General features: G+C 32.2%; 1 protein-coding gene across 1 annotated transcript in view; it reads left to right on the top strand.

Annotated features, from left to right (window-relative positions):
* The first annotated feature begins 1,079 nt into the window (after positions 1–1,079).
* LOC148600770 (DIS3-like exonuclease 2) overlaps positions 1,080–14,053 on the top strand; it is a 30,476-nt gene continuing 17,502 nt past the window's right edge. Inside the window, exons 1-10 of the mRNA XM_088554969.1 lie at positions 1,080–1,166; positions 6,132–6,701; positions 7,164–7,225; positions 7,569–7,643; positions 8,620–8,673; positions 9,955–10,056; positions 10,350–10,889; positions 11,990–12,088; positions 12,561–12,708; positions 13,873–13,960. Of these exons, the coding sequence (XP_088411095.1) occupies positions 6,299–6,701; positions 7,164–7,225; positions 7,569–7,643; positions 8,620–8,673; positions 9,955–10,056; positions 10,350–10,889; positions 11,990–12,088; positions 12,561–12,708; positions 13,873–13,960 (1,571 nt within the window). The 5' untranslated portion in view covers positions 1,080–1,166; positions 6,132–6,298. The remainder of the gene's footprint in view (positions 1,167–6,131; positions 6,702–7,163; positions 7,226–7,568; positions 7,644–8,619; positions 8,674–9,954; positions 10,057–10,349; positions 10,890–11,989; positions 12,089–12,560; positions 12,709–13,872; positions 13,961–14,053) is intronic.

Here is a 14,053-nt window from a genome sequence, read left to right as displayed (position 1 = left end):
AATCTCCAGTTCTTGAAGTACTTTTAGGAAAACCATCAACACCAATCGAAGTCGATACATACAATTTCATGAGACAATAACACGTTCATGTTATGCAATGCCTTGGAAAGTGTAATTTACTCCTGAGTTCCGGGGCAAACACTAATGCAGAAAGCACCTAATAAAATTTATATATTTAATAGATATACACATGCATATATGTCACTCTACACGTTGCCGTACTCCCAAACAGTGGGGAAACGCTCTCAGACCTGCGTGGGGTCTGGGAGTAGGCCAGAGCGTAAACCGAAACAAAAACAAAATGTGTTCACATAAAAATTGAAAATTCTAGTAGTCTTCAAGATGAACACTTAAAACTGTTATCATATCCTTCACAACTTTTCAATAAAGATGTCATTGATTTTTACTCACATTGGTCCCGTTAAAGCCGAAATACCACAATCATGGACTCAGTGGAACTCAGAGGTTGGACATAGCTTTCTTCAGAAACTGTATAATACTTATTATTAGGAATATCAAGTCCATGTCTTATTGGATTAAACATGCAACTGAGTTGCAAAATTAGTGTAAAAGTTACATGATCCAATTATTAAAAAAAAACTTGATGCAGAATTAATTGGATGTTTATATGCACAAAATAAATGAATGAAATGTATTGTGATACAGGGGCGTTTCAGAAGCCCTGCATCAAAGTACATTCCATTCATTTAGTTTACCTATATAATCATCCAATTTTTAATTCAACGCCAGACTGTAACAACTGAAAGAACAAAACCACTTTGCGAAGTATATACAAAAAATCAAATATTTGAACGACCAGGCATGAAATATTGACAGCTATCTTTTAGAAACATTTGTCATAGTATTGATTAAAATCTTTATTCATGTAAAGAAGCATGAAATGTATATTTATAACCAGTCTATGTCACAGGCTGTTAGAACGACGATTTTTTTGTCTATACTACCCGTCAGATAGTAATGATAAAGTACTGAAGTCAGTCAAGTAAAAAGGTTCGTTTCAGAAATGGTATAACTAAATACCCAAAAAATCTTCCACACCTTTTGTAATGAGTTCCTCTCCCCTATACTATAATACCCCTGATTGCTCAATTTATAGCAAAATATTTCGCTTCAGTTTACTTTTGAATTTGCTGGCATTCTCCAGGGTTTGTATCGAGAAACTCAATCTAGCTGTCTGATTTCAATCGTTTTTTAGGTGTCAGGAAAACGACTAATCCTTTTTAGGATTAGAAAACGACTTGTTTGGAATTATTTGATTTCATTCATACACCATACGTGAAAAGTTTCACTTCGCAGTTTCAAAGTTTGTTATATTTGTTTCTCTTCTTTTAGTAAGAACCAGTTACATTCATTTAGGCGTCTATATTTCTCATTTTAGGGTAAAAATTGGTTCGTGCATCATTTATGGTGTGTTTTGCGTGCATTTAAACTGTTAAAACATACTACAGAATTGTTTGTTTAAATGAAGATAAGAGAGTTCTATAATTTAATGTGCAATACATGCATTCATTCAAAAGCACCCTACTTGGGTTGGTTTAACCAGGGAGTGTATAGTAGAGGGAGAAATCACTTGACAAGAGGCACATCAGAGACATTGTATACCATGTCTCCATTTAAATTTCTAAAAATAGACAACTGCATGTATGTGCAAGGTTTGTCAAGGATTATTTTTATACAGGAGTAAACATTGGTTGGAATCAATTAAAATATGTAATTGTTAATCAAAACTTTTCATTAAAATAGATATATATGTATGTTGTATTTGAATGTACTTTACATAATAAATGTCTCAGGAGTTAACTGGAAGCATTTTTAGTCAAAAACACTGGCTGAGGTCGCCGTCTCGTCCTCGTTTGGACAAAACATTGGAATTCATAATTATTACTGACAATGTTCTAAGTCCTGTTTTAGGGCTTTTACTTAGTAATTCTTATGTACACATTACATGTATCGAGATGGCATGGGACTTGTATGTAGTTTCTTTTATTGCTGGAAAAGCTATTCAATTATTAAAAACAAAAGCGTCACAAGACTGTTTTTACAAGTCTCACTCAAATCAAAATTGTTGGTTCAACAAGCAATGCATTCAAAAGGTGTTATATTTATGTAATTATTATAGTAATTATCAATTTAAAAGTACAAAATTAAAATATCAAAAGATTGCATCATTACTTGATTAAAATACTAAGTAATGTTTCTACCAGGGATCAAGACTATCAGTAGTCCATTAGTCCTGTGCCACCATAATTTTCAAGAGGACTACTTAAAAAATGTTTGTTTGAGTCCTATGACTATGTGCTGTCTAAATTTTGCCTAATTTTTCATAGATCTTAGAACAGAACTGTCTTTACCGTCTGCAGACTACCTCCTTTTTTTTTTGAGTGGTATGAATTTAATTCAGATTTTATTTTATCTGCTAAATAAGATGGAGCTAACCCATTTAAACATTTGAAGATCAATTAAGGCACTTGTGATATATACATGTAATTATATTCTCAACAGTTAGCCAACCTAAAGAATTGAAGAGGAGATTAGATGGGGCACAGAATTCTGCATCAAATATAAGCCTAGCTGCCCTCTTTTGTAGTCTTAAATACATGTTGTAAATTTTCTTTTGTACAATCATCCCAAATAGAACTACAATAGTCAATTAATGGGAGAATACATGTATAAATTCTGAATAGAACAGTGTCCTTGTTTCTAAGTTTAGATACTTTATAATCCTAGACAGAAGATTAAGTCTACTTGAAATTTTTGAGCGTGCAATCTTTACTTGTTTTGACCAGTTCAGTTTCTGATCAATTTGGACTCCTAATAATTTTTCACTTTCTGAGTTCAGTAGTACTTTCAGATTTTTTTGGTAACTTTAAACATTTTATTTCTACAACACCAATTTTGTAATTCATTTAAGTCTTCCTGAACTTTTGGTTTTATATCATGAATACTTTTACCTCATGAATAGTTGAGTCATCAGCAAAAAAATCACAATTGCAGTTTTTTATATAGTGGAAAGTCATTTAGATAAACATTGAATAATAATGTCCTAAGAATGGATCCTTGAGGAACACCATAACTGATTGGTAATTCATCAGAGAAAGTACACCCAATTTGAACAATCATGAGTCCTGTTTTGTAAATATGATTAGAAAAATTTCAAAGCTTTCTCATTGCAACCATATTTTTGTTTTATTTTTTGCACAGGATTTCATGATTTACTACATCAAATACTTTTTTGAAGTCTAAAAATACTATAATGTTTATTTTTTCCTTATTCATTTCTTCTGAAAAATTATCAGTAATGTTTATAAGAGCTGTTTGACATGAATGGTCTGGTTTAAAAAAAGGTCTGTGCTGGATGTAATAACTTAGATTGTACTAAACATTTGTAAAATTGCCTTTGCACATGTCATCCAATAAGTTATAAAATTTTTGATAAGACTGAAATTGGTCTGTATATTGATGGGCTGGTGATATCCCCAGTTTTTAATACTGGGGAGTATTTAGCATTTTTAGAACATCAGGAAAAACTTCCTGGTCTATTATCAAGTTAAAAATAGAAGTTAGCGAAGTTGCTTTTATTTTTGGAACTAATTTTGAATAATTTTTGTCTAATTTTGTCTGTCCCTATTGATTTACTTTCATTAAGATTTTTAAGATTCAAATACAAATCATTTACAGTAATATGTGTTATTGAAGAAGGTTTTATCAGAGCACTAAGATAGAACAAATTTCATTAAATCATTGAAATTTAGTTCTGGAGTTCAGTTCACACATACATGTATTTCTCATTTGATTTATACATTGGGTAAAAAATTTATTGAATTCATTAACAAATTCCTGTGAGTCAGTAGTATTCTCATTATTGATACAGTTCATATTGTCTATTGTCTTCATAGCATTGTTTGTGTGTAAGTAATGTTGTTTTGTAAGGAATTTAATGTTACATTCATGAATTCATTAAAACAAGATGTAAGAAAACACTCAGGCCCTGTTTCTTGATAGGCCAGTTTGCAGTTTTTATGGCCCCCTCAACTCAGATATCCTTCTATAAAAACCACATTTTTCAGAAAATACTCATTTAAACTGTCTGAAAGTGGGTAAATATGTTCAAAATATTCTAATGGTTAAACAGAATGAATGTTTTTATTTTTGGAAGTACGAAAATATCTCTTTAGGCTACAGATCACCGAATGCATGTTTGTTTTGATGGATTAAGACTGTATATGCAGTTCCACAATGTTTTTGAATCCTATGAATCCCCAACTAATTTATTATAATTAGTACTCTTTCTGAGGGTTTTCAAAAATATGTGAGTTTTGTTCCTCCAGAACTTATATTCATCCCACATTCCAACACTATGAAATTTATCTCTCATTTTTTTAGCATGAAATTAATTTCAATTATACCACACAAGTTGTTCGTCTTTTTTAAGTTGTTTTTTTTTAGTGATAGGAGCATGTTTGTTAAATACACCATTACACATATTGTACCACATATCCATTCATTTTGACGGGTCACCTTAAAATTTGATTGAATAGAACGGTGCAATAACAAATTTTCATTGTGTGTTTATGTTTCTTTTGATTTATAAGATTGTTTCTATTTACATTCATGTAGATTGGGAAATGATCACTTACATTATATTTACATGTATAAAACTTAGATATTTTATTTAGGTGGTGACATACACATGGTCAATAAGAGTTTCTTTGATTAAGTGTCAGAAACCTAATATGGTGTCCACACTTGCCTTTACTGTTCAGGGATAGACCACTGCAGTCATATCATGCTGCACTCAGCGAAGCTCTTAATTTGTATTAATTCAGTAAACAATATATTTATTTTCTTTAGATAAAATTGATAAAAAACTATTTGTAATTTTATTGGTAATTTTGGATTTGGCAATTGTTGCCAATGTCCAACGAGTTCTGATCAAATAATATGTGAGTCAATGAAACTTTTTGTTTAGCATGTATTGCCATGACATTTCAAAGCTTCAAGAGATTGAGATGTAGTTTTTTTATTTGACAATAAGTTTCTCAAGTAGTCAGTATGAAAAAAAATAGATGAATTTCAATTCTTTTATGAGCCAGCTGTATTTCATAATTCGTTTAACCTGAATATTACACTCACAATGTACGTGTACATGCATATTGTACAACCTAAAAAGTTGAGATTAATGTGAAAGTACTTTAATTCGTGGATACCAATTTTCATTGATTAGGGAAGAAACACAAGTTCGTGGAACCTTAGTTATGAGATTTTTCATTATACACCTCAATTGAAATCTCTTTTTCGTTTGGAACTAAATTTAGTGGTTTGGCCAAACTATGAAAGCCACAAAAATTGGTACCCAGCGAACCATAATACATGTACTTTCACAGTAATTGGTTTGGTTGTTGGTGATGGATCATATTTAACCAGGAATCAGCAAATAAAATAGAGGAATCATTTTAATTTACTGGTACAAAATGGTAGTCCATGAAGTAGGGAAATGTTTGTTGAATGCCTTCAAAGGGAGTTAATCTTGTTATCAAACTTAATGGTTTTATAGGGATGTACATGTAACTGTAATTCCACTTCTTGTCTTAGGATCTGATTTTTATTGCAATGTTTACAGATCTATTACATTTAAGTCTTGTTTTGTGTAATTTCTATTATGTTTCATCAAATTAAAAAAGAATGTCACATATAAGGATACATGTAAATATGGCCAAAGTTAATCTATAATGTCTATCCCATACAGTTTAATCAAATTGGCTGTGATTGTGGTTGTTGACCTTAAATTTGTGACTTACAACTTCTGAAAATGTAATGAATAGGCCAAAAACAAGCATTGTGAAATTCCAGATGTTTATATAATGATTTGAGTAGAAATATATTAATCCATTTGGAATTGTACCATTAAGTGCAATACCCTCAAAGTAGGGTTGATTGGTCAAACTTTTATCCTGTGTCAAATTTATAGCTGTATATAGCTTAAAAGGTGTGTTTATACTTGCCTCAACTGTTGAGGATACAGTACTAGTGGTATCACACTATACCCTTCAAAGTTTTTAATCAGTTGTGTTCTTGAATTTTTTTGTGGTGTAATTCTTTATTTTTTTCAGGAACTGAGAAGGTTTTACTTACACCATTCATACACAGCCACATTATCACTGTGTCATTGGTTATTGTACATTTAGTGACAAGGTAAAACCAGATTCAATCTGTTATTAGAAAAAAAACTACAAAGAAAGTTCATAAAAATGAAAGAATCTCTACAACATTAAAAACAATGGATGTTTTGGAGCCAGGAAAAGTTATTACCCCTGATAATGACCTTCAGGGTGGTAGTCATAGAGATAATGGTGCAAGACCTAAATCAAGGGATCAGAAAGGGAAAAAATCTAAAAGAGAGCAAATACCGAACAAAAACAAGGATGAAAGACCTGGTCAAACCTTGGATAGCAAGAGTATACAAGGTGGAAAAAAAGGTGCTGGGAAAGGAGCAAGGAAGGACATGGGAAAGCTTGACTTGAAAGATGGTCAAGATTCACCTAGAGATTGTGATGGAGGGAAGCATTCTCCAAACAGAAGAATGAAAGGTGAAGTGGGCTTTCAGAGGGATGTTTGGAATGGTTCCAGTGGTCAAAAGAACACACACAGAGAAGGCAATGGAAAAGGTCTGAGAAAACAAGGTAAATTTGGAAAGGTCTTTGGAAATAAGGTAATGAGAAAGGTCGTTGAAAACAAAATAATGGGTAATATCCTGGAAGTTGCAGCAATGGTAAGTCCTAAGAAATAAATTTGGAAATGATGTCATAGAAAAGAATGGAAAAATGCCTTTGTAATGGGTAAAATCATGGTCCCTGCAATATTAATGAAAATGTATTGCTCAAAAGAATGAGTTGATGAACAGTATCGTAGTTTTATTGCATCACTAAAGGAATGTTTGTAATCCCAGATATCTTTCTTGAATAGATTTGTCTGCTTATTTCAAACTTTGAATGCAGTACTCAGTGATAATTGTCTACAATGTCATACAAGTGAAGATATTTTTTGAAATGCTCAAGCATGAAAAGTTAATGAGTCCCAAAAAAATATCAATTGAAGAAGAAAAATGTAGTCAAATCTCTGTAATAATCATGACTTTTTTGTAGATGGTGACCAGAAGGGTAGAAGGAATAATACACCTAAAAATCAACAGGACAGAAACAGACAGGTAGAAAATAAGTCATAGGATGTATACATGTATATGTATCTTAATTATACTAAAATACATTCAATAGATATGGCAAGCAGATCACTAGGATCAAAGGGAGACAACCATAAAGACATGATTTAGTCTTGTTATTCCAGATCAACTAGTAGAGGATCATTTTTGTACATGTAAGAAGTACATCTACAAATGTACCATGTTGTCATGTGATAAAAAACATACTTTAGTCCAATAAATGTTTTTCTTTTGTCCTGAAGTGTTAGATTTTTGCTTTCTTTGACAAATTTGTAATGTAATGTATAGCTGTTGCAGAGTACATGAATTTCTGATTCATTTAATTTTGCAGCAAAAAGTTTGCTTTGAGCCCTACTTGTCTCGAGAAGAATTACAGAAAGGTCTGAAGTTAGGACAGATAATTCAGGTAAATATAATATTAACGCTATTCACTGACCAGATAGGAACTTTACAGATAAGAATTCTTTTTTCTGATGTAGCCATCCTTCAAATACATAGTCGGTACAATATTTCTCAGTCTTTTGGTTTTGACTGGTTCTGGATTTTTATATAAAACTAAAAGATGCTTCTAATTTCACTAGAAGAGGTAATGTTGCTTGATATGTGCTAAAACTGAGGCTACCTTGGTTTTGCATGCTATAATTACATATGTGGCAGGACGGCCTACCTGCATTGTAGTAGGTAGTGAGATTTAAATAGTCAATTAATTGACTTGGCTACAGGATTAATTCTTTAGCCTAATCGGTTTGTCACTAGCTTGTCGGTCTAGGGTTTGATCCTCAGTGGTGGAGTATAATTTTGGGAGTCAAATCATGCTCTCCCGTTACATTTAGCACCCAACTACAAAACCCGAGGGGTTTGGTTAGCTAATGAGCTAATGTTAGAGTCATTCGTGGTACAAAGACTCTAAAGGTGGGGGAAATGTGGCAGGATGGCCTACCTGAGTTGTAGTAAGTAGTGAGATTTAAATAGCCAGTAAATTGACTTGGCTACAGGATTAATTCTTTAGCAGAATCAGTTTATCGCTGGCTTGAATGAGCAATCTAGGGTTCGATCCTCGGTGGTGGAGTATAATTTTGGAAGTCAAATCATGCTCTCCCGTTACACATACATGTACATATGTCACGAATGTTTTATCTTAAATTGGTATAAAACTAAAAACAGAAATTTTATAGTCTCAATAGGTTGAAATGAAATTGTTCTATATATAAAAATGTCTGATGATCATATCCATACTCTAGTCAAACAAAGCAATAACTTCAGGGAACAGTCAGACTTCAATGAAACTTTGATGAAAGAGATTGATGATATTAACAGCACATGGTTTTCCTACCTACATGTATGTTTTCCATGTTTGTATAGTCTTTTTTTCTGTATTTTAGGGTCCAATCAGAATTAACCCAAAGAACTATGAGGAAGGATATATACCACATCCTGTAAGGTTAACCATGATACCAATCTGTTTTGAAAAAAACTTAGATTTGTATGAATATACACAAGTATCTTATTAAGTTTGTACATTGTTTGGCTTAAATAACCTCAGAAATAAGGCTGTTTTCCCTGATGACAGTTTCCCAATTTGTTCAAGAAATGGCTGAAAAATAATCCAAAATAAGGTCCATTATTTCTTAATTAGTAGTCAAAAGATAGGATGAGAGCTTTCTTCTCAAAACTGATTATTTGTTTATGACATCTTTTTCTTGACATTCTCTATAAAATTTATCATTTCATATACAAATTCAATGTTTTGTACTCTTATTCTAATTTTTTCAATTTAAAAAAATGACTCATATTTGCACAATAAAAAGAGATTAATTAGTTCTGAAAAAAGGCCAACAATATCACTGACATTAATGCATCTGTAGGCTTTAAAAAAAACAAAACAAAAACAACAGAAATCAGTTTTGTAAAGATATTGTGCTAAATGAGGCTATCATATATAACCATTGGACTTTTTATTTAAATCCCTTTTTGCAAAGTTGGGGGTATATTGTAATAGGGATGTCCTTCAGATGGGGCCCATCATTCCTCCTCCACTGCTGAATGGAATTTAATGAAACTCTCATAGAATGTTCCCATTGTGCATCACCTATTTAAGATTTTTAACCAAATCAATTTGGGGGTTTCACATAGCAAAACATGGACTTTGTCATTTATGAATTTAGGGACATGGGTGATCTTTTATCTGTTACTCTTCCTTCATCTTAAATGAATTTAATGAAACTTTGACAGAATCTTTATTCCCTTTGCTCGTTTTATATTTTAGGTATTTGGGGGTTCCATATAACAAAACATGGACTTTGTCAGTTGTGAATAATTATGAATATTGGGACATTGGGTACCCATCTATTATTTGTTACTCCCCCTGCACAACAAATTGGAATTAAATGAACCTTCCTTAGAATCTTTATTACATATTCCTATTGTGACCTTCTATTTAAGATTTCACTCTGAATCAATTTGGGGGTTCCACAAAACAATCTCTCACCTGTTACTCATTGTTAACTGAAATTTAATAAAACTTTTTTCAGTTTCAGTATTCCAGTTGTGCACCTCCTATTTTAGATTTTTGTCAATGTCAAAATTATCCATACATGAAACACAGTATTACATCAGTGAGAGTTTTTTTGTACATGTATTTTTTTTTTTTGAAAAATATCAGATATTTCTATTCCACAGTATTAAAATTATGATTATGGTTGATATTTGTACCACAGGATGGCGTGTCAGATATTTTTATCAGTGGCATGAAGGATAGAAACAGAGCACTGAATGGCGATGTGGTGGCTATAATGTTATACAGACGTGAAGATTGGAAGGTAAAATATTGAATGGTGTTATAAATTGTTAAAGTCATGATCTATAGACACATGTTGAGTGTTGATGAAATTTTACAAGTTTCCTGTCTTTGAGAGCTTAAAACAGTTTTTATGTGCTGGTAGTTTTTTTTCATCATTGTTCAGAGTCATTTGTTATCAGAGTGACATGGCTTTGAACACCAAAATGAAATGGGCATGACATTTTTATATATACTTTAATAATATGTGGCTACATGTAATTGTAACTTGCTAGTACACATACTGTCTAAAATAAAAACGCTTTCATCTTTCAGATTCACGTTGAAAATTTGAAGACTCTTGAAGAAAAACATTCAGACATTGACACAAGTACATGCGAGTCAGTGACTGTATTCCAGTCCCAGTTAACAGAGGACCAGAATAACACTGACAGTGAACCAGATGTTATAATTGAGAGTGAAGAGATAATAGACTTGACAACAGATGACAAAGGAGACAATGAAAACCAATCAGCAGTAAATGTTACTAATCAATCCGAATCCAATATGATCTCTTCTGTATCAAATACAGACAGGTCATGTGATAATGGATCATGTGATGATGGATCAGCTGTTTCTAGTGCAATAGCCTGTGATATTAACAATAGGAAACAGGACTCTGTTTCTTCCAAAAGTGTCCAGGATGTATCTGATAGGTTGAATGCAGTATCTCTGACGGAATCCCAGTCTAAAAGTGCTAGACAGTCAACTCCAAAGATAGACAATAAAAAAAATGACAAGAGTCATTTAAAAGATAGCAATAGGAAACATAAAAATACACCTGGATCAACACAGAAGAAGTATTCAACTGTACAGGTACATAGATAAAGTGTACAGTGTGGATTCTGTACATTATCACAAAGTAACTAAGCTTAATTGTCTTATACTTTTTTTTATTAAAAAAATGTTTTTTACACCTACCCATATAAACTTTTGCAGTTTTGTCAATGTATGCAAAATTGTAATCTTAAGTTTTTCAAACACAATATTTGATGAGTATATATATGTGTAAAGCAAAAAGTACAAAACAAACTGTCTTTAACCAAAACTACAATGAAAGCTGTCTGTAACCCTTCAGGATTATATATGGTCAGGGAAGTATTCAGTTTACTTCGATTCAAATACATTTAAAAATGATATTAAGGACTTTAAAAAGTCTGGTTTATACAGGTTTCCAGGTTATTTAGGGTTCAGTTTAGACAGGCTTACTGTTTATTCAGGGTTCAGTTTAGACAGGTTTAAGGTTTATTCAGGGTTCAGTTTTGACAGGTTTCCAGGTTATTCAGGGTTCAATTTAGACAGGTTTCCAGGTTATTCAGGGTTCAGTTTAGACAGGCTTACTGTTTATTCAGGGTTCAGTTTAGACAGGTTTCAGGTTTATTCAGGATTCAGTTTAGACAGGTTTTAGGTTATTCAGGGTTCAGTTTAGACAGGTTTCCAGGTTATTCAGGGTTCTGTTTAGACAGGTTTTCATGTTATTCAGGATTCTGTTAAGACAGGTTTTCATGTTATTCAGGGTTCAGTTTAGACAGGTTGACTGTTTATTCAGGGTTCAGTTTAGACAGATTTCCAGGTTATTCAGGGTTTTGTTTAGACAGGTTTTCATGTTATTCAGGGTTCAGTTTAGACAGGTTTCCAGGTTATTTGGGGTTCAATTTAGACAGGGTTCCAGGTTATTCAGGGTTCAGTTTAGATGGATTTCCAGGTTATTAAGAGTTCAGTTTTGTCTGGTTTTTCTGTACTCATAATTACAGAATTTTGTGGTCTTTATGACAAAAACTTTTTCAAATGAATCACCTTGGTGAAAACTGGCATTTACATGATTTATGCATGTGATTTTAAAATGAACCATTGAAATGATTAAGAATATTTATTACAATTAAAAAAATCTTATTCTAAATATATTTGTTGCACAGGAGGTTATGCAAGAAGGTAGTGAAGTTGTAAAGAAGTTGTTTAAGACAGGTGATGGAGAGAACTGTTCAGTAGATAGACTTCTACAGAGGACTGGAAAGGTAAGCTGTAGAACCTTGCTATTTTCTTGTAAAATAAGATGTAATGCTTGAAATCCTGCCGTACATATTTATTTTACTTTATCAATACTTACCCTCAGTCAAAGCCTTAGAATCTTGTACACTTTCCTCAGCATCAATTAAATTTCTTCACTTTACATTTTTGCAGTGTAAGTCACCATTTGAAGATGTAGCTATTCAATAGTATTTTTTTGTTAGCATATACACCAAAATTCAATTTTGATACCCAGATTTCAGTTATGTACAGAAAAAAAGAGAATTGAAAAAAAAAATTAAAAAATCTGCTGCTGTTTTGATTTAATGCAGACTTGGTAGAGTGATGTTGTGTCAACCCTTTCCTCATCTCTAAAAATTAGAGAATTTGAAATTTCCATGTTGCCATTATTATTACAATGTATATGTTGCATTATAAGGTCTGTCTGACTCTATTTGTCATATACTTCTGTAATTACAGGTTGTAGCCATTATTGAGCCGAAACATTCTAGAGTTTGCACTGGCCATCTACATTTGATGAATGACAAAAATCCAAACACAGCTCTATTTAAACCACTAGATTATAGGTTACCAAGGATAATGGTTCCCATGGTGAATTGTCCTAAAGGTGAGAGGTCATGACCTTTAGGTCTGAGTAATTAAAGATGATTTATCTGGTGGAAAGTTGTTATAAGGTAAGGCATCTTATGCAATGGTTAAGATACCGAATATAGATTTGAGAAGTAAGCATGCATTTCAAGTCTACTTAGAAGGTATTTCCCATTACTCTGTACCATTCTCCTGCACATACTCAATTTATTACTATAGTAGTCTTTTATTCCTCTGCCACACATAACTTAACTCTGCTTCAAAATGCAAATAGGTAAAGTGTATTGTAAACATCTTCATAGATAATTAGTACACATGCTTGTGAATTTTTTTTATCCTGGATAGCAGAATATAAATGCTATACTCTGGGTCACCTGCTCACTTTTTGATAAAAAATGTAGATGATTTTTTTTGGGTTACACTGTTTTCCGCCAGTTGAATTTGCAACTCAGCCTTCTTAAAATTCCTTACAGGGATTTCCACTGTAAACTTTTTTCTGTCATGGCCAACTTCATCGCCTAGCAACATTTAATTTGCATAATTTCTTTCAGGTTCTCTTCAAGAAATCTCGTCGTCCAATCAGATCAACTTCTATCAAAATTTCACACCATTTCCACCATAACTGTCCATTCAATGTCGGCTACGTGTATTTCATCTTATTATTGTTCCCTTTGACATTGTAGTATCATACATAGAATTATTGAATTAAAATATTCAGTAACTGTAAACAAACAATGTGCTGTCAAAATCAGCTGTATGGAGTCGTTTTTACAAGAGTAATTCCCCTTTGCACAGAAAACACTGTTCCACTTTTGTGACTTAGTTTGCAAAAATGGATTTTATTAGCATAAGTTCAGTCATTTTTTTTTGTTGTCTCAAAATTTGATGTACCAAATTGATGGTGAGTCAGAGAATAGAGGATTGGTAAATAGTAAGTCATAAAGTGATTATACGACTGCTGAAGAGATTGATGTTTACAAATTAATCATTTTTACAAGATATTCATGTATTTTGTTATTATAACTTACCATTGCCACTACAAAAAAAGACATATAAGTGTTAATTCCTATAATCAATAGTCAAATAATTTAAAAAAAAATATTTTAGAAATAAACTAAGCCGTGAGTTATTATTTTTATAATTTGTGGGATAGTCAGATAATATCAGTGATTTTTTGTTCCAGACTTTCTACAGCGATCAGAAGACCATATTAATACATTGTTCATATGTAGGATAAAGGATTGGAGAGAAAACTCTATGTATGCTGATGGGTAAGATATCTGTTGTCACTTATAATATAATGAGCTTTGAGTGCAAGAGTTTGTGGGCTTAATAATCTTTCAAGTCATACTAGATAAATTGAA

Source organism: Perna viridis, chromosome 12 (assembly GCF_037379345.1).
Source record: "Perna viridis isolate PV_CMFRI_1.1 ecotype Kerala chromosome 12, ASM3737934v1, whole genome shotgun sequence".
NCBI lineage: Eukaryota > Metazoa > Mollusca > Bivalvia > Mytilida > Mytilidae > Perna > Perna viridis.
Note: the sequence above shows the minus strand (reverse complement) of the source record. Positions and strands in the feature narration are given on the sequence as shown.